This window comes from Podarcis gaigeae, assembly GCF_964106915.1.
Source record: "Podarcis gaigeae genome assembly, chromosome: Z".
Taxonomy (NCBI): domain Eukaryota; kingdom Metazoa; phylum Chordata; class Lepidosauria; order Squamata; family Lacertidae; genus Podarcis; species Podarcis gaigeae.
In genome coordinates, this window is record NC_139691.1 from 4,337,930 (window position 1) to 4,363,715 (window position 25,786).

The following is a 25,786-nucleotide window of genomic DNA, read 5'->3' on the forward strand; positions in this document are numbered from 1 at the left end:
ATGGGGCAGCACCCCTGTTCACTTCACTCACCATTTTCTCTCCACATTCTCTCTAGGGAATTTCTCTCCCTAGAGCACCCCTTCCCACCCCATGGGGTTGATATTGAATGATATACTGGTTCTGGACATGGAAGCTTCATAAAGCCATCGTGATTAAATGGCCACAGATAAATTGAGCATCTTCCATGAATTTGCCTCATTCGCCTTCAAAGCCATGTTTAACTGCATTTAAGCACACACCTGCAGAGTCATTTGGAACATCCTCCTCCTCTATTATCCGGAGTTGCCAATGTAGTGCCCTCCATAAGTTGTTGGGACTACAACTCCCATCTTTCCACATAGGCTACCCCTGCTGTGCACACTACTAGCAAACATATTGTCCAAGTGTCAGCCCACCTGTTTGTTCATCTACCCAATAGTGGGGTAGAGTGGCATCAGGTGATCAGAACCACAAGCACAGAGCCTTTCCATCGGCTGGTTCTTTTTAACTGGGAAGGATCCTGAGGCCCTTTGCCTACACAGTTCTGTAACTGAGTTAGGGGCCAACCGCATCTTGCTAAACCTTACAAGGTAGCTCTGAATCATTATTCCCATAATTGCTTGGAGACCATCTCCATGGTGAGGAACGGGAACTCTGCCTATCCTCAGAAGTGTGCTTGACTTTGTTATAAGCTCCCACCGCTAACCCAATGGTAAGTTCAGAATAACACTCTGATATTATATATTATATAATATAACATATGCTTGGTAATATCCACAAATTGGCTCGCAGGGGGTTGGATTTGTCAGATGCAACTGCCTTGCACAATCTGATGTTCTTCGGATATTTCGGCCTACAACACCTTTACATAGAATTATAGTTGGAACAGACCATGAGGTTCCCTGCATTGCGCGAATCTTTTGCCCAAAGTGGGTCTTTGAACCCACAACCTTGGGAATAAGAGTCTCATGCTCTACCAACTGAGCTATCCCCAGCTTCATAGAACCATGCTGGCTGGAGTTGACAGTCAGACTCCAAAATGTATGTCACCTCAAAATTTCCAAAAAAACTGAGACCTCTAAATGGCCCTTCCTAACCCCCCCCCCAAAAAAAACACATAGGGGGCTTGCAAGTGCCTTAGAGTACTTTGCAGTGCCTTGATTCACATGCCTTCCAAATTCCCACAACGGCTACCTTCAGGTGAGCTGGAAAGCTGTTATTTGGGACACATGCTCCAAGACACCTTGATGACTAGAGGAGTCTAACAACTGACACCTAATGTTCAAAGCTTACATCAGGGGTGAGGAGCCTCAAGCATGGGGGGTGGGGAGGAAAAAAAAAATTAGCCTTCCAGGCCGCTGTATTTGGCCCTTAGGACTCCAGCCAAGCCATACCCCACCCCAGCGGCTACATTCCTCACAGGTCCTGCTCTGCACCTTCCCTGAGTGTTTTTGATTAGTTGCAATATGTCCTTGAACGCTGACAGTGCCTCTTGCCTGCCGGGGTGATGGTGCCCATCTTTGAATGTTCGTACAAACACCTGACTTCGGAGTGGGTGGAGCACAGCCTACAGTATAAAGTTTAAGAGTCATATTGGTTGCCCCACCCAATTTGGCTTTGGTCCCGCCGACAAAGGGATGATGCCCTTAGGCTTCAAAAGAGCCAGATCATCTTAGACTGGCTCAGAGGTGCCAATATTGAACAAAATATTGGGGGGGGGGGTAAGCCCTGACCTGTATAATCTATCACATGATGTGTTGTACGCATGCCATTTGAATGGCAATACCCATCGACTTTGGGGGGGGCAGCCCCCTCAAATATTTTAGGTGGGGACAAAGCCCTCTCGGCCCCTGGGAGTTGACTCCTACGGACTGGCTATAATGGGCCAGCCCGCCACTGAACAAAATGCTGTGGCAAGGAAGTTCTTCCTTGATTCATGCACTTAAATCAGCCTTGGGTGGATTTTGTGCAGCAGTCAGGAATTTTACACACACACACACACACACACACACACCTTCTCAGAAATGAGTTTCACCACTAGCTTCTCGCTTTCCCCCAAAAGGTTTTGGTTTGGTTGCAACAGCCTGTCATGCCAAGCCTTTGGCACCTTAATTTGAAATGGCTGGATCCAAAGTTGGTTCTCTTTGGAGGAGACCCACTGAAATTGATGGACATGACTACTTAGTGGAATTTAGTTGGATGAAAGGCATGTGTGTGTGTGTGTGTGTGTGTGTGTACAAGCACGCACGCACGCACGCACACACACACACACACACACACTTTTTTAAAACAACAACTACTCTACAGGTGGCAATAATAATATAATAATATAATAATAATACTAATTTATTATTTATACCCCGCCCATCTTGCTGGGTTTCCCCAGCCACTCTAGGCGGCTTCCAACAGAATATTAAAATACCATAGTCTATTAAACATTAAAAGCTTCCCTTTTTCCACACACCCAGGAGGAAAGCATATTTCTAACATGATGCTACGACACATGAGCGCACCATCAGAAAACAATTCAGCACTTTTCTTCTTTCAAGCTATTATTTGTTTATCTTTAACCATAGCCAGCTGCCATATCCAAGGTCAAACTCTTTGTTCACCTAATCCTGGAAGCAGCATTGACTATGGACTCTGGCTTGTAGCTGTTCTCCAAGGTCTGGGGTGGGCAGGGTTTTCCACCTGTTGCTCCTGGGTCCTTCCAGCTGCAGGTGATGGGAACTGCAAAGCAGGTGCTCTAGTACTCAGCTACATTATGGACACAGAGAGCTGCCCTACACCAGCTCAGGCTGTTTATCTGCCCACCCCAGCACCCTCTGTCCTGGGGACTGACAAGATAACACCAGCTCCCACCATGGTTGATGGTCCGGGATGATGAGCGATGTAGCCCAGAAGCATCTGGTTGCCACTAGTGTGCACTGGGGCTGGTGGGGCAGAAGACAAGGCCAACATAAGTGGTTCCACATCCAATAGCTGGAGGAGCCAACTAATTTTGGTTTTGTTCCCATTCTCCCTGCTGTGTTCTACAAGGAGCAACTCTGAGAAGGAAGAAGCTGGCAGGCAGGGCTACCCCCTCAGCTGAATAATGATGAGGATGTAAGTAAGAAAGCAGGTGGCTGACAACAGACTGAGGTTGATGGAGCATACCTTGTTCAGCCTAATGGACCAGCCTCTGCCATCTTGGTATCCTCCAAGAGGCAGCTGTTTTGCAAGGACCTGGACCAGGGAGCCTTCTCCTGTCCTTTCAGTCGGAGACGACAGGATATAAACTCTGGAGCTTCTGCGTGCAAAGCAACTGCTCTCCTGTTGGCTTATTGCAACCAGTCAAGTTTTCTTGTACAAACGCACACCTCAAGTGCATTTGCACATCCTGAACAGCAAAACTCCACATACCTGTTCTAGGTATGTAAACAGAAATTTCAGCCCATGCTCACCTGCAGGTTCCCAGCTTGCAAAGCACCCCACTTTCTTTCCTCCCACTCTTGCTAGCTCTTTTCAGTCTAGCATTTAAATAAGCTGCCGACACTGGCTGCAGCTCTCCCCCGCCCCCCCCCCCGCCCGAAGTTTCTTAGCAACTAGCAAAGCGATTCAACATTTCCAGCCAGACTCCGGTAAAAAAAACAGAGCGTGCCTTTCACAGGGATCTCCCTGTGGCTGGAGGTGTGAGGCTGGCCATGGGGGTGGGGGGCGGGGAGCGCATACACACACTGCGATTTCTCTTAATGGCATGACTTTGTGGGGGGTGGGGTGGATATCCCAGCGATGCAAGATGGAAGGTACACTGACCTTGAGCGAATTAACAGGGGAGATTCCTGATTATCCCAGACGCACAACCCAAGCAAGACATGGGTGTGTGTATTACACACACCAGCGCCACCACAACAGCAACACGCACGACTGACAAACCAGCCAGAGGGATCAAATTCTGAAAAGCGCACAGCACTGCATTGTTCCATTGTTACTCAGTGTGCAAGCACACTGAGCTGCAAAAGGGACTTAGCAGCCAAGCCAGGGTTGTACCCTTCTACTGAATCCCTAACGACGACGACAGAGACCATGAGCAACATAATGAAAATACCTGTCCTGCTTCCTCGTTCTGCCGGGTGGTACCCAATGAATGAAAACAATAAAAACAAGAATTACAGCGTGCTTTCCCTGGCTGCATTAAGCGATTTGCGTGTGTGTGTGTGTGTGTGGCGGTGTGTCCTTTCCCCCAGAAGCCCTGCCCCAACAAAAGATCCATACGTACCTCTCAGCGCTGGGGTGCAGGGGGACAAGAAAGGGGGGTCGAGGAAGACGAGGGCTCTTTCTCGCCAGAAGCCTGCCCCTGCATGGGATATCCAGCTATTTTTACCACTCTATATACACGGCTGCCAGGCGCGTGGCATGCTGGGAGCGGGGGGGACACTCTCGCTGCCTGACACGGTTGGCGACGGAGGACACCCGATGCCCGGAGACCTGAGCTGCATAGAAATGCTATGGGGATCATGGGGGGGGGGCATAGCTGTCAACCTTCCCCCTTTTTTTGCGGGAAATTCCCTTATTCCAGCGCCACTTCCCGCTGCTATCCCGGATTGTTAGATATCCCGTAGACTGTCCCCGGGACAGGTGAGGCTGCTGAGCCCTTATTTTCGAGGCTGCTGATTCCTTATTTTCGAGGCTGCTGATCTCTTATTTTCAAATCTGGACGTTGACAGCTATGGGGGGGGGCACACACAAAGAGTGGCAAGGAAACCGCAAGAAGGTGCAGGATAGCGAAAGGGATAAGCAGATAAGGAAGCGAAGCTCTCCCTGAGTTTTCTATGTCATCACAATGACAAGAAAGGTATGGGGGGGGGGAAACGATTATCAAATTAATGTGTTATTATATCTATCTGGGTTTTGGGGTGTGTGTTTTTAAAAAAGAATGCTGCCTGAGATCCTCTTCACTGGAGATGCTGGATCTTTATTTACACTTCGATTTGTTTGGTTTTATTGACAATCTTTATAACTATGTCATGGGTAAGGGAGCCTTTTTTGCTACCTGTCTCGACCTCCGTGGGCTAACTTTGACAGGTGAGTGGAACATCCCACCTGTCAGTTGCCTGATGCCATTATGATGTCAGGTAACTGACAGGTGGCTTTCCAACTGCCAAGTCATGTGCGTAAAACTTCATATAACTGGGTAAAAGTGTGTCGGAATGGGTTTATCTTAGTGAAAAGTAGCTTGCAAAAAAACAACAATGGAGTATATTAGGAATAAGTGCATGAAAAATGTATGGTCTGCAAAACTGTGATCAGAAATCTTTATCTTAGGAGAAATTAGCATCAAAATGCTAATGAGGAAAGGTCTTTTTCAAGCAAACAAACAACAGAAACTTATGCGGAGAACTAGAATTAAGATTGGGAAAAATGAGAAACCAGAGTTAACAGGTTCTCCCATCCTACCCAGAAACCAAAATGGACAGATTTTCCCTTCCAAACTACATTATGCAGGTGCAGGGGATGGGGCTAAGAGGAGTGAGGGATAATGGAAAGTAAAGGAATGTCAATAAAAGAGTGAAGGGCACGTGGCCTGGCTACTTCTGGGAAGACACTGCTGGTGGTGGAGGAAAAAGAGCCATATCTCAGTAGCAGGACACCTGCTTTGTGTCCCAAGTTCAATCCCCAGCATCTCCTGTTTGGAGTGGGGGCTGGAAATCTCACACACCAGAGCTAGCAAAGAGAGCCACTGTTGATCAACACACAATGTCCTGGGCTAGACATATCTTGGATCAGAGGTAGAGCCCCTGCTTTGCATGCAATATTTGTTGTTTTTCCCAGTTGTGAGCCCAGAGTAGCGAAGGGATGGAGGAAGATGCATCTGTCTCTGGGACCCTGGGAAGATGCCAGTCTGGGTAAAGGCTGTCTGAACAAATGAACTCCTCAAAGGCAGCTTCCTATAGTACTAGTGCAGGGATGGCAAACCTATGGCCTTCCAGATATTGTTGGACTCCATCTCCTACTGGTCCCAGCCAGCATGACCAATGGTCAGGGACGATGGGAGCTGCAGTCCAGGGGGCCACAAGTCTCTCAAAGCTGCCCCACACAGTTTGTAAACTGGGACCCTCCAAATGAGGTTGAAATCGATTTCCATCAGCCCCCTACACCTTTAACAGGGGTCAGATGATGAAAGATGGAAACCATTATGAGGGGAAGGGCTGTAGCTCAGTGGTGGTAGTTTATTCTTCGCATGGCGAAGGTCAGGGGTTCAAATACTGACATTTCCAGGTGAGGCTGGGGGTAAACCTCAGAAAGCTACTGCCATCAGAGCAGGTAGTATGAGGCTAAATGGACCAATGGGTGCAATGTAGGCAGCCATATGTGTTCATAGGAGCTGTGTCTTATGGAAGAGGAGAGCATAGTAAAGCAGATCCCCACACAAAAAGGATCAGGGAAATGTTTCAAGAAGCAATGGGGCAAAGGCACCAATCACCAGGGAACACTTCACCAAGGTCCTCAATCCTTGGCACCTCCAGGTGGGACTGGGAACGCCCCCCCATCTGAAACCCTGGGAAACTGTGAACTAGATGGGCTAATGGGTTAACCCCTGCTCAAAATGGATGAATGGCTAACTTTGGCAAATTAAATGGGTCTACTCTGAGTAAGACTAACACTGCATACAACTCCCCTCCCTGCTCCACAGGGGCATTTGAAGGACCATCTTGCCCTGAGGGGAGAAGTAGCAGTAGCAGCTTTTTCTAAACAAGCATGTTGCCTTTCCCATTCTTTTGAAACTCATCCCCCACCTCCCAAAAATAAGAGTAATCTTATGTAAACCACTTTGTCAAGGTCCACATGAAAAGTGGTATATAAAACATGCAAGCAAGCAAACCGAGCAAAATAAAATAAAAGCAGCCTCCGGTTGCATCCAGTACTTTACTTTCGGCTTAATGGACAGGGGTTAACTGTCAGCCAGTAGTTGACCAATGCCAGTTTTTGACCTCCTGGGCATCTGACTCTGCTGTTTTCCCGTTGTGAAGTCCCGCTTCCCACCCCTTCCCATTCCTGTTTTTGACCCAGAAAAGAGGAAGTGGGGCTCCAGTCCAGCCTCAGCTCTGGAAGCAAGTTGGGAGGCTTTCTGCCAAGAGCCCAGGCCTATGACATGCCTCTGCTGCAACCTTACCTGCCCCCAGTTCTGTTCTTCCTTCGGAGAGTCTTGGATGGGGCTAAACAGATTGTCCAACGATGCCAGCAGCGGAGACTCTGAATCAAGAGACAGAAAACAGGAAACAAAAGATGCCTGGAAGGTTCCATGTGGTGGTGGGTGGCAGGGGAAGCAACACAACACACCAGGGTGCTGACAGAATCCTCCCAGGTGGTAAAAAGCAAGTCTCAGTCTCAGCTGCCATCGTTTTGGGATACTGGAAAGCAAGAAGCTACATGGGTCTTTGTAGAGCTAGTCCTTGAAATTTGTCCACCATTGTCCCCAGGCAACCTGAAGCTTCACATGAGAAGAGCCCTGATGGATCAGGCCAACGGTTCTGTTGGTTCATCATCCTGATTCTAAATGGCCAACCCAATTCCTCTGGGGAAGACTGCAAGCAGGGCACAGAAGCACAGCAGCGTCACCCCGCTGCCATTCCCAGCAACGGGCATCCAGAGTGGACACTGTGTTTAGGACCAGGAAAATATCTAAACTCTGCAGCTGGAGTAAAATTAGGCAAACATTTATAGTAGACGCCCTACTCACTGCAAATCAACTCATTCTCAGCCCACAAGTGCATGGGCAGTAGCCAAGGGGGTGGGTGGTTGCCCCCCCCAATCAATACAAATCAGTACAAATCTGAGGTTCTGCCCCCCCCAAAAAAATACTGGCTACACCCATGTACAAGTGTGGTATCAGCCGAAGACCTGGGAGGTAAAAGGTAAAGGGACCCCTGACCATTAGGTCTAGTCATGGCCGACTCTGGGGTTGCGGCGCTCATCTCACTTTACTGGCCGAGGGAGCCGGCGTACAGCTTCCAGGTCATGTGGCTAGCATGACTAAGCCACTTCTGGCGAACCAGAGCAGCACACAGAAACGCCATTTACCTTCCGGCTGGAGTGGTACCTATTTATCTACTTGCACTTTGACGTGCTTTCAAACTGCTAGGTTGGCAGGAGCTGGGACCGAGCAACGGGAGCTCACCCCTTCGTGGGGATTTGAACTGCCAACCTTCTGATCGGCAAGTCCTAGGGTCTGTGGTTTAACCCACAGCACCACCTGCATCCCAGGACCTGGGAGACCAGGGTTCATCCCTCACTTGGTCATGAAGCTCATTGGGTGAACTTGGGCCAGTCTCTGCCTCTCAGCCTAACCTACCTCACAGGGTTATTGTGGGGATGAGATTATGAGTTAGGGTCAATCTCCTCTCATCTCCCACCCTCCTGCAGGTTCTCTGATGGTGTTGTCTCCCCCAATCACACAATAACTCAGGGACAAACTAGAGGTGATGAGAGGCATGAGGTATGAGAGGTATGAGAGGACCCTCGTACCCTTGGGACCGCCTCTCCCGGTTTGCCCCACGGAGAGCCTCAAGGTCCATAAATAACAACACCCTAGTGGTCCTAGGCCCTAAGGAAGTTAGATTAGCTTCAACCAGAGCCAGGGCCTTTTCAACACTGGCTCCAGCTTGGTGGAACGCTCTGTCTCATGAGACCAGGGCCCTGCGGGATCTGATTTCTTTCTGCAGGGCCTGTAAGACAGAGTTGTTCCGCCTGGCCTTTGGCTTGGAGCTAATTTGATTCTCTCCCCCTCTTTCTTTTTCCTTTCTCCTCCTGTGATGAGGCTGCATTTTCATATTTTAATGTTTCAATATTTTAATGTTGTATTTTAATCTTGTTTTTAAGTTGTTTTCATTCAACTTGTTTTTATTATTACTTGTTAGCCGCCCTGAGCCCGGCCTTGGCTGGGGAGTGCGGGGTATAAATAATAATAATAATATTATTATTATTATTATTATTATTATTATTATTATTATTACAGGTGGAGGCAGCAATGTTCCCAAACACCAACTGCTGGAAGTGGCAAGAGGAAAGATTTGCTCTTGTGGCCGGATCCTGATTGCAGGCTTCCCACTGAGGCATCTGCTTGGCCACTATGAGAAGAGGATGTTGGGCTAGATGGGTTACTGGCCTCATCCAGCGGGCTCTTAAGGTGTAACTCTTTCTCCTATCACTTTTCTCTATTGCCCCTGGCACTTTTCACCTACCTTCCCTGTTTTATTCCTTTGCGCTCAGTTTCGTTCTGATACTGGAAGGGAGGTTTTTTCACCCTTTACTCTTCCGATATAAAAAATTAGCCCCGTCTCTTCCTGCCTCCCCGTCACTCCCTATGCCTTCATAAATGAATGGAGCAGACACATGAGCAGCAAAGGGGCATTTTGGCTAATGGTCCCTTTCACTTCAGTTTTGTTATTTCCTCTTCTGGCACTTGGGTTTGTGCGCTTACTCTCCCATTGAAAATTCAGCTTTCCAAATTGTAGCCACAGGTTTACGATTCTTGCCTTCCTTGCCAGCAGAACATTTTGTAGAATTGTGGGCTCCTGCTGCCAGGACTGAGGCCTAGACAGGTGAAGTCCAGGTCCAGATCCAAGCTGAGCAACCACCAGTGTCACCAAGTCCCAAACTGGGCAATTAATGACCAGCCAGGGTGAGTGTGTGACTCTGAGTTATACTTCACTGTCTGGGATGAGGCCCCAAACCACCATAATAATTGCTCACCAGACACGACAGGTACACAGAGAACCAAGGATTGCCGGTTCTAGTCCTGACTCCTCTTGAAAGCACCTCTCCCACCTGGTGGTATCGGGGGGGGGGGGGGCAAGCCCTGGATAGAAGGAAGCTCTGCCCCCTAAGGCAACCATGCAATCCCAGGCTTGACTCAAGTTTTTTTGCAGAGTGCTGTTCTCCTTACCTTTCAGACCCCCCACCCTGATGAAACAGGTGCCCCCCCGCTCTCACCTGGAAACTCCATCCTTTCCAGGTGCAGCCGCTGCTGAACGCAGGAGTCAATGTCTGCAAAAATCTCCTCCTCCTCTCTGTCTGCAGCAAACTGGAAAGGGAAAGCAGGGGGAGGGAGGTGCTGTTAAATCTTTCTCAGGCTGGTTACAAAGGAGGAGCGCAGGGCCTGCAGTGTTCATTTTGAGAGGCCCCCATCAGGATGAAGCATGGTGTGCCTTAAGGGATCAGGCCAAAAATACCATATTTTTCCATGTATAAGACTAGGTTTTTTTCCTTTAAAATAATGTCAAAAATTAGGGAGCGTTTTATGCACAGATACATCCCCCCCTTTCTTAAATCTGAGTCCCCCAAAACAGGGGGCGTCTTATACATGGGGGCGTCTTATAGACGGAAAAATATGGTATGTCTAGGCCAGCTGCTTCTGACAGGGCATAGATGTGTGATGCCACACTTGATCGCAGCGGCTGCCCTCCAATGGAGCTGGACTACATCTCCCATCATCCCTGTCTATTGGCCATGGTGGCAGGGGTGGATGGGAGTCCAATAACATCTAGAGGGCTGCAGATTTGCCTATCCATGATCTAAGAAGATACCTTCCCTGCTGTCTCGAGGAAATGCCTCTTCCAAGCAGAGAAATTCATCCATTTCTTGCACACAGTAGGAATTGCTGCTGCTTAGATCTGTAGCCTGTTTCTGCTTCTCTCCTCATTCTGCCCCCCATCCTACTCTCTCCCTCTTTCTCTGTGGGTGTTCACAGGTTACACAAGAGAGTTTAATAGTCTATATCCCTATGTAAACAATAGCTAAACTGTACAAATCATAACATGTGAAATAGCCTCCTCTCAGTTTCTCATTTTTCCAACCTTAAGTTCAGTTCTCCGTTTCCACAGGGAGAAAAACAAGGCCCCATGAAAATTTATCAGCTTTTTAGTGCAGCTTTTTCATCATCAGCCTTTGCCTTGCCTTGGTAATGAACTGGATGAGAGTCAACAGACTGACACACAATTCAGATAAGACTTGAGGCACTATTGGTGTGTGGTTCCCTAGACAGGATGGCTGGGAGATCCGCCTGCTCTTGATGTTGTTACACTCTCTCTGAAGGAATGGGTACTCCTGGATCCTTCGCTATCACTTGAGGGTCAGGCGGCCTCAGGGTGCAGAGTGCCTCCCATCAGCTTCGGCTGGTGGCCCAGCTACGCCCCCATCTGGACAGGGATAGCCTAACTCTTGTTGCGTATACTCTGGTAACCTCTAGGCTAGATGGCTGCAATGTGTTGTATGTAGGGCTGCATATGAAGATGGTTCAGAAACTTCAGCAGCCAAGTTGTCCACCAGGACAAGATGTTTTGGGCGTATAATGCCAATCCTGGCCCAACTGCACTCACTGCCACTTAGTTTCCAGGCCCAATTCAAAGTGCTGGTTTTGACCTATAAAGCATTAAATGGCTCAGGGTCACAATTACCTCAAGCACTGCCTCTCTCCAAAGGAACCTACCCAGACCCTGAGATCATGTTCTGAGGCCCTTCTTTGTGTGCCTCCTCCATGAGAGGTCCAGAGGATGGCAACATAAGAAGAGGCCTTTTCTGCAGTCTGTGGAATGCTCTGCTCAGCAGAGTTTGGCTTGCACCTTCTTTACATATCTTTATGTGCCAGGCAAGAATGTTTCTCTATAACCAGGCATTCGACCAATTCCACGGCCAATTCCAAAATGTGTTTTGGGGAGAATGAATGTTTTGGGCTTGTTTTTGTTTTATTGTGTATTTTGTGTTCTTGTTTTGTATTTTTATGTTGTGAATCACCTGTGACCTTTGGATGAAGGATGGTATACAAATGTAATGAATATTTTTTTTGGTATGCTATTTTCTCTAATAAAACATTTCTGCAAAGAAATCTTCCCTTGTATAATGGATTTGGTACATTATTTCCATCAATATACTGTATGCATTTTATGCATGCTTTAAACTAGTATATGTATTTTTGTATGCATTACTTGGCTGGAGGAAGTGCATTGAAACATTCAGAAAAGTGCAAATTTTGAAGGATGTCTGTGCTGCAGTTTGTGTACTGCTTCAGAAAGTGTGAGTTAGTTCAGCTCGGCTTCAAATGCCAACTGAAATTAATTTCTGCTCTGTCTCCAGTCCTGATGAAAGCAAATTCTCTTTCCCAACACCTTAGAGCATCCCAACCAACTCAGTTCAGGAAGGTCCTTACCCGGACAATGGTTCCCTTTTCCTGGTAATACTTCACTATCAGTGGCACATTCTGCTTGAAGGTCTCCAGCCTGCGCCCAATGGCATGGGGGTTGTCGTCCAGGCGGCCTTGCTCCTGGGCACGCTTCTCTAGCCTCTGCCGGAGCTTCTGGCTGGGGCAGGCCAGGAAGACGACAAGATCTGGGGAGCCGATCTGCCAGAGAAGGGAGACAAGTGTCAGGCTTTAAACATGGCGGCCATCCTCTCACCCTCTTCGCTGCCCAGGGTATATCTGGAGCACTACAAATTGACACTGGTTTCATCCTTTTTCTCAATGTTTCCCTTCTCTTCATTTTCTCCTCTATGGTCCTCCACTTTGGTCCATCTAGCTCAGTATCCTCTGCAATGACTGGCAATGGCTTTCCCAGAGTTTCTTTCACTCTGCCTGGGTTGTCTCCTACCTGCTCCTCAAACGTTAACACCTGGCCAATGTCTCGGGGGAAGCCATCCACCACAAAGCCTTTCGCATCTGGCTGCTTTATAAATTGTTGCTTCAGCTCCTCGATTGTTGTTTCCTGAAAGGCAAAGAGAGGCATCACTAGGAAGGCTGAGGCTCTCAGCTCCTTGCCTGTGCGTAAGCAAGATGAACAGGGAAATAACAAAAAGTGAGCACCTTTTTAAAACGGTGAAAGCCGTTCTGTAAGCCCTGGCTGGGAAACAGATGAATCCCGGTGTTCCAGACAATTACACACTGAGCATCACAGACTAAAGTTTTTAATCTGAGCCAGAAAAGAATGCAAATCTGCCTTCTCACCTCCAAAGCCCTTCCTTCTCCCTCATCCACTCATTTCCTTTCCTGCTGCTGCTCCAGCAATTGCAATGGGAGGGAGATAAATTCTACCCCCAAAAAATCCTCTTTCTCACAAGAGGTGGTAAAGGGAAAAGACACCATCTTCCCTTCCACCCTTCCAAGCAAGTTTAATTATTATCTTTAGGGACAGTCAAGCCTACTGGTGCCAGCTTGTGACTGCAGGTGCCTGGGGCCATGCATTACCACTGGAGACGTGCTCTACATCATCACATCCCCAGTGTGCCAACTTCACTCATGCACGTAGCGGGGTATGGCGAAGTAGCGCACACATGCCGGGGGCGTGATTATGTACTGTGCCCAAGCCCCGCAGCATGCACACGTGGCCATGCCACACTTTGTGGAAGCCATGGCACCCAGGGCCCTGGGACTTGGTGCCTATGGCCAAACCTATGCCAAAAATGGACCTAGTCATGTCAAAATGACATTTTGGTCCACCATCTTGATTCAAAATGGTGGCTGGCATCTAAACATCAAGGAAGATTGCTGCCCCCCAGCTCAGTAACGCCCGTGCCAAGTTGGTGATTGATATCTCAAGAACAGATGGACAACCAGATGGACAAAGCACTTTCCAAAACTTATAGAAGATTCATCCTAATTTGCTTATAGAAAGCTTACACTTATGTCTGGTCTTGACTTCAGTGTTAGTTCTGATTTGTGATTTGTGGGGCAATTATACAGTGATGAGCATTCACCCTGAATTCATCCTGATCTGTATGTCTTCCTGTTAGTCAGCTGCTTATCCTATACATTTCAGTGACTTGAATCCACCTCTGAAAGTCTTGAAACAACCTTGGTTGCTAAAATTCTGAAAGCCAATCATTCTTACCGGTGGGGCCAGCTCCCCATTGGCGATGATCTTGGCGATCAGCTCCCACTTCCTGTCGCTGTTGGCATGATGAATCATCTGCTTGCGCAGGATCTCACCAACGGAGATGCAGGTGAATCCAAAATGGGAGGCAATCCTATTGCTCTGAGTCCCCTTCCCACTCCCAGGGCCCCCTGCAACCCAAAAAGACAGCTGAGCAATGCATGTAGAGCAAGGAGTAGAGAACCTTTTCAGGTGCTGTAACCATAAACAATAACAACCAAAACATATCACAAAGTACACAACCAAATGGAACCATATCCACATGAGATCTAAAAATAAATATACAGAAAGTAAAATCAGTAACAGAAGCAAAAAACCAAACAAAAACAAAAACATATCCCCCTAAGCAATAACCCAGACCATGAGCCTGTTTGGCAACGGCAGCTTTTGCAGCTGGAGTCAGTCAGGGCCAAAATGACACACACACACCCCAGGCCAGGTGGAAAAAGGCCTACAAGGCAGGTCTTCCAGGGCAGCCAAGAAATTGATCAAGTGCACCAAAATAACCACAAATGGGTCTAAGCTTTAGAACAGACTTCCCCAACTCTGGGTCTTTATTTGTTGTTGGACTATAACTTCCAACACTCCTAATCTCTAGCAATGCTGGCTGAGGAGGATGAGGTAAGTGGTGCAACAACATTTGGAGATCCAACATTGGAGAAGGCTGCTCTGGAGAAATTATTATTATTATTATTATTATTATTATTATTATTATTATTAATACCCCACCCATCTGACTGGGTTTCCCAAGCCACTCTGGGCGGCTCCCAATCAAATCTTAAAGACACAATACAGCATTAAACATTAAAAACTTTCCTAAACAGGGCTGCCTTCAGATGTCTTTTTAAAGTAGGATAGTTGCTTATTTCCTTGACATCTGATGGGAGGGCGTTCCACAGGGCAGATGCCATTACTGAGAAGGCCCTCTGCCTGGTTCCCTGTAACCTCATGTCTCGCAGCGAGGGAACTGCCAAAAGGCCCTCAGAGATGGAGCTGCTTGGGATGAAAGATGGGGGTGGAGACACTCCTTCAGGTATACAGCACTGAGGCCATTTAGGGCTTTAAAGGTCAGCACCAACACTTTGAATTGTGCTCAGAAACTTACTGGGAGCCAATGCAGGTCTCTCAGACCGGTGTTATATGGTCCCGGCGGCCACTCTCAGTCACCAGTCTAGCTGCCGCATTCTGGATTATTTGCAGTTTCCAAGTCACCTTCAAAGGTAGCCCCACTTAGAGCGCATGGCAGTAGTCCAAGTGGGAGATAACCAGAGCATGCACCACTCTGGCAAGACAGTCCACAGGCAGGTAGGGTCTCAGCCTGTGTACCAAATGGAGCTGGTAGACAGCTGCCCTGGACACAGAATTGACCTGCACCTCCATGGACAGCTGTGAGTCCAAAATGACTCTCAGGCTGCACACCTGGTTCTTCAGAGGCACAGTTACATTCAGGACCAGGGAGTCCTCCACACAAGCCCACCCCTGTCCCCCAAGAACAGTACATGTGTCTTGACAGGATTCAACTTCAATCTGTTAGCCACCATCCATCCTCCAACCGCCTCCAAACACTCACACAGGACCTTCACTGCCCTCACTGGTTCCGATTTAAAAGAGCGGTAGAGCTGGGTATCATCTGCATATTAATGATTGTTCCCACCATATACGGACACACATATATACACACTCCTCTCCTTGTACCCTGTGGCGGTACAGTCCATTAGGGACACGGGTGGCACTGTGGTCTAAACCACTGAGCCTCTTGGGCTTGCCGATCAGAAGGTCGTCGGTTCAAATCTGCTTGACAGTGGTGAACTCCCATTGCTCTGTCTCAGTTTCTGCCAATGTAGCAGTTCAAAAGCACACCAGTGCAAGTAGATAAAAGAATTTACCCAAGTCTCCAAGCAAGCATTTGCCCCTCTTCCCACCGAAGAACCGTTCTTCCTCATCCCAGTTAACTTCTCACCTATTACAAATATGATCTTAGGACGAGGTTGACCAGGGACAAATACATCATATTCTTGGATCAGGCCTGTGAATTCTGTCATATCCGAGTCACTCTCAATGGAGAACTGGCTTTCAATGGGTGGTAGGTGCTGGTACTGGTTGTATGGTGCCAAGCCTAGTCCTGCAAGGATAAAAATAAATCAGAATGTCATTGCAAATTACAGGGGTTGCCAACATGGAATCCATGGGTTCGATGGTGTCCTTGAGGTGCCTTTCCCAGGTGCCCATGCAGCCTCTGAATTCTACCCCCAGCCACTGTTGAAGTTGGATGAAGTTGCAAGAGATGCTCTTTTCCACTTCCTCCAGCTTTATACGAAAAGGGCCACAACTCAGTGGTAGAACACACGCTTTGCATACAAGGTCCCAGGTTCAGTCCCCACTGGCATTTCCAGGTATGTTTGAGAAAGATCTCCTCTGAGGTCCTGGAGAGCCACTGCCCATCAGTGCAGATTAAATGGACCATTGGTCCAACTCTGCATAAGGCAGCTTCCTGTGTTCCTGTTCAAGGCTCAGATAAATCCTACTGGTTTAGACTTTTAGCTAGATGCTTTAGAGAAGCAAAGAGAGATTGAGAGAGAGAAAGGACACCTGGACTTCCATCCTTCCCCTTCAGTAGGAGGGAGAAAAACACCAATTCAGGGTGGCACCCACAGCACGCATCAAAAATTGAAATGTGCCCACAAAGGTTGGTGACTTCTGACCTAAGCTCTTAAACATGCCGTTCAATGAGGGGGCATCCAAACCTGTGTAGAAGAAGGTTTTCTTGCCTTGCCCACTGCTGCCATTGCTGTGCATGGCCCGTCGTTCCTGAGTGATGAATGTATCCCATTGCACCATCTTGGGTCCACCCAGCTCCCGGACTTTCTGCAAGCAGTGCTCCAGATAACTAACCGGGTCTTCTGGTCGGTAGTACATGAGGCCCGTTAACATGCTCTGTGGAGAAGCAGAATTGGGGGAGGAAAACACAGGTTAAAATTATCTGTATTTCAGAAGGGGTGGGGGAGTACATGGCCAAGTCTCAATGCTCTTCCCAGATCTATGTTTTGACCTCACCAGCTCCAAGTCATAGCAGAAAGTTATGGCCCAGGGGCTAGTAGCACTAGCTGCCCAGTCACTCACACATCACATTCACCTGGCTCAAGCTTTCTCAATTCACCTGAGAAAGTCACAATTACAACTCACTCTGTTTAGAACGCACAAAACCCCTGGTCTAAAACAGCAGCACTGGTTGCTAATTCATTTCCAGGCCCAGTTCAAGGTGCTCACATAAGTTTAAAGCCCTAAATGACTTAGTCCCCACAACCTAAACTTCCTCCCAGGAAGTCGACTTACCCACCCATTTGTCATTAGGGTCTAGGGCAGGTCACAATATAAAAAGACAATATTCCTCTTGTCCTAGGTATAGTGGTGTGTCTTAAGTATTATTAATTATTATTATTATTATTATTATTATTATTATTATTATTATTATTATTATTATTATTATTTATCCTGCCCATCTGACTGGGCTGCCACTCTGGACGGCTTCCAGCATACATCAAGACATGTTAAAATTTTAAACTTTAAAAAGCATCTGATGAAAGATAACAATGAAGATACCAGGTGAGGGGATTCCGCAGGGGTCAGCAAACTTTTTCAGCAGGGGGCTGGTCCACTGTCCCTCAGACATTATGGGGGCCCAGACTATATATTGGAAACCTAAACAAATTCCTATGCCCCACAAATAACCCAGAGATGCATTTTAAATAAAAGCACACATTCTACTCATGTAAAAACACGCTGATTCCTGGACCATCCACGGGTCGGATTTAGAAGGCTATTAGGCTGGATCCAGCCCCGGGCCTTAGTCTGCCTTCCCATGATATAAAAACATAATAAAATAAAAACATAATAAAACTACCTGATACAGGACTGCCTTCAGATGTCTTCTAAAAGTTATGTAGTTCTTTATCTCCTTGACATCTGATAGGAGGGTGTTCTACAGGGCGGGTGCCACTACCTAGAAGGCCCTCTGTCTGGTTCCCTGTAACTTCGCTTCTCACAGTGAAGGAACCACAAGAGGACCCTCTGAGGAGGACCTCTGTGTCCAGGCTGAGCGATGGTATACTGGGCCGAGGCCGTTTAGGGCTTTAAAGCTCATCACCAACACTGTGGTGCCAAATGTAATCTTGTTACATTAATCAGGGCCTGGTTTGGCTAACCTTTATGTAGCAGTCAGAAATCAAGCATTAACGGTAATAACACTCAGAAGCTGGGTATGTAGGTAAGGAAGCGAAAACATTACATTCTCCCTGGATGTTTTGCAACAGATTTGAAAACCAAGGGAGTTCCAAAGGAGAAGCCCCACTGTAAAACTGCTAATATTGGGAGTGGGAATCATTTGCAAATGTGACACCAACAGATTTCGGCTCAATAGAAACTGGAAACTCCAGCGGGGGGAGGGGGGATTATTTTTCAGGTCTGTTATCTCTACGAGCAACTAGTTTTCTACAGAAAACTGTCAGCTTGTTTGGATATTCATGAGCACCAGGGACAGAGACGTGTTTGAGCCCAGATGTGGCCCACCCTCTGTGTGGCTCTCAGAACTCTCCCCAGACCACCCTTCTCATTGGCGCTCTCCTCAAGTGCTTTTGTCCGGCTGGAAATTGTCCTTGAATGGTGGTAATGCCTCTAGGCTTTTCTGGGTGGAGAGAGGTGTGTGCAGAAACCTCTGAGCTGGGGTAGCTCAGTTGGCAGAGCCTGAGACGCACAATCTCAGGAGTTTGGGTTTGAGCCCCATGTTGGGCAAAAGATTCCTGCATTGCAGGGGGTTGGACTAGATGACCCTCATAGTCTCTTCCAGCTCTACAGTTCTATGATTCTGACTTTAGCGTAGCTGGAATGGAGGCTCTGCCATAAGGGTCACCTCCATTGCTCATCCCACTTGTGCCTCTGGCCCCACCATGAGCTCAGAATGGTGTACATCAGGGCCTCCAACCTGGTGCCCTCCAGATGCTGCAGGCTTCCAACTCCCACCATTCCTGACCTCTGGTCATAGTAGCTGGGGCTGATGGGAGCTGGAGTCCAACCACACTCAGAGAGCACCATGCTGATGTTCCCTTCCATGCAACCTTCCAAAGGCGACATGCCAGTAGAGGGCAAAAGTGGGCAGGACAATGTTTTCCAATGCTCCTTAATTAGATGTCTTCTGCATTGCATTGCAACAACAGATAAAGCCCTAAACAGCCTCGATCCAGTATATCTGAAGGAGTGTCTCCCATCATTCTACCCGGACACTGAGGTCCAGTGCTGAGGGCCTTCTGGCGGTTCCCTCACTGCGAGAAGCCAAGTTACAGGGAACCAGGCAGAGGGCCTTCTCGGTAGTGGCACCCACCCTGTGGAACACCCTCCCATCAGATGTCAAAGAGAACAACAACTACCAGACTTTTAGATGACATCTGAAGGCAGCCCTGTTTAGAGAAGCTTTTAATGTTTGATGCATTACTGTATTTTAATATTTTGTTGAAAGTCGCCCAGAGTGGCTGGGGAAGCCCAGTCAGATGGGAGGGGTATACATAAATAATAATAATAATAATAATAATAATAATAATAATAATAATAATTATTATTATTATTTATTATTATTATTATTATTATTATTATTATTATTATTATTATTATTATTATTTGTGGAGGTTGTGATTCTTTGAAATGAACTGAAGTAAGTTGCAACTGGTCATTCAAAAAATAATAATCTTAAAAAATCAAAATCAAGGCTGTAGATTTATGATTCCAAAATATGTGTGCAGGTAGGAATAGTGGACAATTGCATATACATTTGTAAACAAACTGACCCAATGTGCATGTTCCAAATGAACAGGGCAATCCAACACACCCGTAGTGTCCCCCCTCCCAGCTGTGCCAGATAAGCAGGCCTCCCACCAGCTGCTACTGATGGGGTGAGGCCACAGTGAGTGCAGAGTTCCCCATCTGCATGCCAAACAGGCAGGATTCTCCCCAGCAGTGGCCAGCGGAAGCCCCCAAGGGGATCCACCGGATCCTGAGTTGGCCCCACCATTGCTGTGTGACGGGCCTGATCAAGACCCGATCCCTGTGTTTCCCCACTTCTGCCACGGCCACCATGTGTCTGCGGATGTGGCAGCAGCCGGCCACTCCATAAAGTCATACAAATCTGTGGATGGAGTTTGGGTTGCAGCCTAATTCACAGATTGAAGATTGGAGTATACTTATCCTTTGGATTTCCCACTTCTCCAGATTTTGCAATACTGATTTCAGCACAAAAAAGGGGGGGAGAGGTACCAATATACCTTTCTTTCTTTTTTAAGGATAAATTACATTTATAAATGCATGTTCTGGAATATAAATAAATAAATAAATAAATAAATAAATAAATAAATAAATAAATAAATAAATAACTGGCACAGTCTAGGTCCACACATACTGTGTTTTTTCTCTGCTGGGGCTGCCTTGCTAACCCTATGTCAGCGCTGGAGGTGCTGGGTGGTTCTCTTGCACAGGGTGTGAAGCTGAGGGGGGCACAAAGTGATGCTGATACTACTATTAATAATAATAATACCACCTCTATTTATATGGGTACCTACCAAGGATGTCCATTAAAAAAGTAACAGTACCAAAATAAATTATTGTGGGGAGAAAGGAAATATTTTTTTGGAGGGGGTGCGCCAAATTTTGTCCTTGCTCAGGGTGCTGTATTACCAAAGCCTCTACTGTATCTGATGTTTATCATCTTGAACCAACTTGAAATTAAAACTACGTCTTATGATAAAATATTTTTAGTTATTATTATTTTGTTGCATTTATGTCCCATGTTTTCTAGGAGCTCAAGGTGGCATACATAGTGCTCCCCCTCATTTAAACCCTACAACAACCCTGTGAGGTAGGTTAGGTTGAGAGGCAGTGACTTCCCCATGATTGTACCCAGTGAGCTTCATGGCCAAGTGGGGGTTCAAGCCCTGGTCTCTCCCAGGTCTAAGTGAGACACTCTTAACCACTGCCCCACATTAAATGTATTTAACATGCATTTAAATACATTTTGCAACCCATAATTAATGACGGAAGTTGCATTTAAGTACATGTTCCAAGCCATATTGAAATATGAAAGTATGTAGCTTATTTAAATGACACACTAATTAATGTGGAAACCAGAATGGAGCCAAAAACTTATGGTTCTTTTTGCTGTTTTACCCCTGCAGGGGTGGATGGAAATGTAGTCCTCTACAGAAAAAAGGTTCCTCACCCTTGCCTCAGAATAAAATGGTCCCGTCCCTCACTTTGCTCTGGTAAGAGGTGTGTCTGGGAAAGAGGAATCCAGAGCTTAGCCATGGAGACAGTTACTGTGTTGGGATGCTACAATGGTGTAAACACACCTTGAATTACTACAGAGCAGTGGAAAGGGGGATACATAATCATATCGTCCATTATAACAGGGGCATTGGAGGAGGGAACCTGAGATCCAGGGGCCAAAGTCTTTTTGTTTGGCCCTTGAGATATCCCCCATGCTACAGCCTCTCCCCCACCATACTCATGACTGCTCCCTCTTAGGTGTTGTTGAATGCTTGCCTGGATGTATGGCAGAGCAGGGTGCTGTGAACAGGGGTGTAGCTAGCTGCTCCGTAACCCAGGGTGGTGAGGGCGGGGTGATCTGCCCATGGGGGTGGGGTGGCGATCCGCCCACAGAGTCCGCCTGGCGGACGCAAGCCCCATGCTGCCATTTTGGGCAGCACGGGGGCCCAAGTCACTGTGTCACTCGCAGGAGAGACGCGTGGCTCGGGCACACTGCAGGTCAGGCCCTGCAGTAAGTGCCCCCACCCCCGTGGTGTGCCATTTTGTCACCCCCTTAGGCATGACACCCGGGGCGGACCACACACCCAGCACACCCCTTCCTATGCCCCTGGTTGTGAGATTGTGTGAAAAGAAGCCTACCAGACTAACGTAATATTTACATTCCTTGCTCTGCCAACTCTTGTCTCTGGCCCTTCCACCACTGGACTGTGCCCTCTACCCATCAGAAGAAGACAACAAGGCCCTCAGATTGAAAAAAAGTTCCCCATTGTTGTTGTTGCTGTTGTTGTTGTCATTCGTCTGTCGTGAGAGACAATGGAGTGTGCCTCCAAGTGAAGTCAAACCACTGTGTTGGCAGCACTAAAGTGGCCTCCCTGGGCAGTGTGTGTGGACTTAGGCAAGACCCAGATGGCAAGACCTTCCTCTTGGCTTCACTGAGGTGGTCCAAAGGAAAGCAAAGCAATATGCTGGCACCAATCCTGCATTGTAAAATCTGTTGCCCCAGGATGTGAATTGGCTTGCGGCTTCACAAGGGGATTTGATGCATTTGCAGAATGGGATTTGTCAGTGGCTGCTAGCCACATTAAGCAAGGCTGCAGTCCTATACCTGAGAGTAAGTCCCTTTGAAGTCAAAAGGACTTTAGACAAAGGTTTTCCCCTGCCCTACCTGGAGATGCCAGGGGTTAAACTTTGGACCTCCTGCATGAAAAGCTAATGTCTTTCCCCAGGTGGAGAAATCAAAATTGGAAGCAGAATTGTTAGATCCTAAAACTAAGAATCTGTCAAGAATGTATAACTTGCTGTTGAAATGGAATACTCAGGATGAAACGGTGAAATCAGCTATGATTAAATGGGCTCAAGATGTTGGACATAACATTATGATGGCTGACTGGGAACAGTTATGGACCACAGGTATGAAGTTTACGGCATGTAATGCCTTAAGAGAGAATATAATGAAAATGATATACAGGTGGTACATAACACCAGTCAAGCTTGCAAAAATCTATCATTTGCTCGATAATAAATGTTGGAAATGTAAAGAGACTGAAGGTACATTCTTTCACCTTTGGTGGATGTGCCCAAGGATTAAGACCTTCTGGGAGATGATCTATAATGAAATGAAAAAGGTACTTAAATATACCTTTCAGAAGAAACCAGAGGCCTTTCTCCTGGGCATGGTTGGCCAATTGGTGCCAAAGAAGGATAGAACTTTCTTTATGTATGCAACAACAGCTGCAAGAATACTCATCGCAAAATACTGGAAGACACAAGATTTACCCACCCGGGAAGAATGGCAGATGAAAGTGATGGACTATATGGAACTGGCGGAGATGACTGGCAGAATCCGAGACCAAGGTGAAGAGTTGGTGGAAGAAGATTGGAAAATATTAAAATTTATTTACAGAAACATTGTAAGATCCAGGAATGTTAGAAGGATGTTGGAATGAAGTAATGTGGTTTTAGCAGAAACGATATAAAAGATTAGGTAAAAATTGATTTTTTAATTGGTGAAACGAGAACGTAAAATTATAGTACACTAAGATAAATTATTAGGATAAAAACCAAGCTGGAAAGTATTTGCTGAAATATTTAATTGAACTAGAATACAAAAAAGGGAGGTGTGAGGGGGTCAGGGAAACAAGTAAATGAAAGACAAGACATGGAAAGAAGGAAATGTTTTTAATTGTTTTTATTTTTCTGTATTTTGTATTTTCTGCTCTCTTTTTTATTTTATTTTTCTTTCTTTTCTTTTCTCATTTTTGTAACTTTTTTGAAACTTTAATAAATATTATTTTTTTAAAAAAGCTAATGTCTTTCCCTATTAAATGCTATGGGAATTTTTTTAATGGGGCACCAGCACTTGTGCAAGTCAACACATATGGTGGTAGCTCGGGTTAAGTACTTAATTCGTTCTGGAGGTTCGTTCTTAACCTGAAACTGTTCTTAACCTGAAGCACCACTTTAGCTAATAGGGCCTCCCGCTGCCACCGCGCCGCCGGAGCACAATTTCTGTTCTCATCCTGAATCAAAGTTCTTATTTCTGGGTTAGTGTATGTACAGGTACCACTGTATAAGAAAAGCATTCTGTAAGTTCCTCAGCTGTGCTTACCCCCCTGGGAATTGTCTTTTGGATTGGAGCCTCACATTTCCTCTTTAATTACTGGCTCTGCGGGGACCTGATTGACTGTGACAAGGAGCCAAATGCAAAACCAGCCATATGGAGAAAGTTCCTCACAACAAAGGTACTTCCCTCTGGACGTTGATTTGTGTCTTGTTTATTAAAAACAGCTCCCTGGGTCTCACAATAATGGCAGCTTAACAGCTTGATCACACAGGCTCCCTTTCAAGAGGGCAATAATTGAGTCAATTCATTTAGCAATCAATACAGGTTAATGCCAGCTAGGTTGCTAAGCTGTCCAGGCATCAAGCAGGCACATTTCTTCTCCATGCAAAGGTGGTCAAGAAACAAACACCTGAGGGCATGGGGGGTGGGGCATTATCCCTCACTCTCCTCTGCCAAAGGGAATTTTCCATGCTGCTCAATGATTTCTCAGAAGTGACTCACGCTAGGTTCTCTTGACCCAGAAGCCGTCGTGTCGTAACCTCAAATGCATGGTGGAGCGTTAGCACTTGGCACATGCTAAGATACTTGCTTGTTCTTCATATTAATACATGGGACACATCACTCCTGGGTCTTTTTATTTATTACATTTATATCCCCCACCCCCTCCCAGGACCTCAGGGTGGTTTACATGGTTACCAACCTCCCCATTTTATTGTCACAACAACCTCCCTGTGGGGCATAGCTGTCAACGTTTCCCTTTCTCTAAGGGAAATTCCCTTATTCCGAATAGGATTCCTCGCAAGAAAAGGGGAAAGTTGACAGCTATGCTGTGGGTAGGTTAGGCTGAGAGGCTGTGACTGGCAAAAGGTGACTCTGGAAGTTTCATGGCTGGCCAAGAAAAGATTTGAACTCTGCTTTCTCAGACCTTAGCCCATTACAAAACAAGGATGACAGCTAACATGAGGCATGAGTTGCTCTGGACATGCTTATGGGGCACAATTTTCCCACCCAATTTTTAACTCGCCAGCGGGGACTTAATTTGGGGGCTACCATTTGTCAGGGTGCGGAAACAAGCCTTCCTGAACACTGCCCTCAGTTGAGCCCCCGACAGGTCTACCTTTTGTGGCCAGATTCCAGGGGACCCAGCCCTGGCGTTCAAATCAGCGGAGAACCGGGCGAGCTGCCCGCCCGCCCGCCTCCCTCCTGTCCCGACCACGAGGCAAAGGGGCGTTTTGTGCATGCTCAGAGGAGGAGGTGGTGGACGCGCTCTTCTTCAGCTGCGACCGCGCACATGGCAAACAGGTGGCAAGGCTACCCCGGGAACGCCACCCCGAAAGGAGACCAGCAGAGAAGGAGCGCACAGGCGATCCAAGTGGCTGGCTCACCTCAAAAAGCTGCGGGATCTCCCGGCGGGAGACGTAGTCGCGGGCGTCGGCTGTTTCGCTCATGGCGATGGCACTGTCTCTGAGCTGGGCAGGCGCCGGCGACAAGCAACAGCCACCCTGTTCGTGGGTCCGTCCGTCCGTCCAGCCGCTGCCTCTTTTCCCTCCCTCCCGCCTTCTTCCTTCTCCAACCGGGTCTACTTGCTGCGGCGATGAGCGGCCACTCCTCCGCCCGGGGACTGGAGGCAGGAGGCTGCGCAGCGCGCGCGCCGTCGAGCAGATGGCGCTGGAACAGCGCCTGGTCCTTGGTGGAATCCCCCGAGGGTGGGAGGGCAGACAGAGTGGGACGCGCCGGGGGGGGGGGGGGCAAACTATTGCAGCGTAGAAGCCAAAGGCTAGGTGGGTGTGCTGCTGATGCTGCTAAGAGAAGGCAAGGATGCGTTTGGTTTCATCTGGATAAGCTGTGAGGTGGCCTGCTCTCGATGGCGTTACACTCCGTCAGAAGGAGCAGGTATGTCGCTTAGCGGTGGTACTCATGGACGTAGCCATAGCAAACTGAGGTTCTGCCCTCCCCCCAGCAACAAAAGGCCTGCCCCCTCCAAAAAAAAATCCTGGCTATCCACTTGTCAGATAACAAATATTGGAAGTGTAAAGA

The 25,786-nt window shown here is 47.3% G+C and overlaps 1 protein-coding gene across 3 annotated transcripts in view; it reads right to left on the minus strand.

The window, feature by feature from the left end:
* AK1 (adenylate kinase 1) overlaps positions 1-25,367 on the minus strand; it is a 52,087-nt gene extending 26,720 nt beyond the window's left edge. The window contains exons 1-8 of one of the 3 annotated variants that reach the window (XM_083721803.1): positions 25,135-25,367; positions 16,626-16,815; positions 15,842-16,003; positions 13,840-14,012; positions 12,604-12,717; positions 12,165-12,356; positions 9,953-10,043; positions 7,134-7,213 (exon numbers count right to left, since the gene is read on the minus strand). In XM_083721803.1, coding sequence (XP_083577929.1) covers positions 7,134-7,213; positions 9,953-10,043; positions 12,165-12,356; positions 12,604-12,717; positions 13,840-14,012; positions 15,842-16,003; positions 16,626-16,815; positions 25,135-25,197 — 1,065 coding nt within the window. In that variant the 5' untranslated portion in view covers positions 25,198-25,367. Of the gene's footprint in view, positions 1-4,238; positions 4,381-7,133; positions 7,214-9,952; positions 10,044-12,164; positions 12,357-12,603; positions 12,718-13,839; positions 14,013-15,841; positions 16,004-16,625; positions 16,816-25,134 lie in introns of those variants that run through there. The other 2 variants (XM_083721804.1, XM_083721806.1) reach the window with 2 other exon arrangements.
* Between the last annotated feature and the right edge of the window lie 419 nt (positions 25,368-25,786).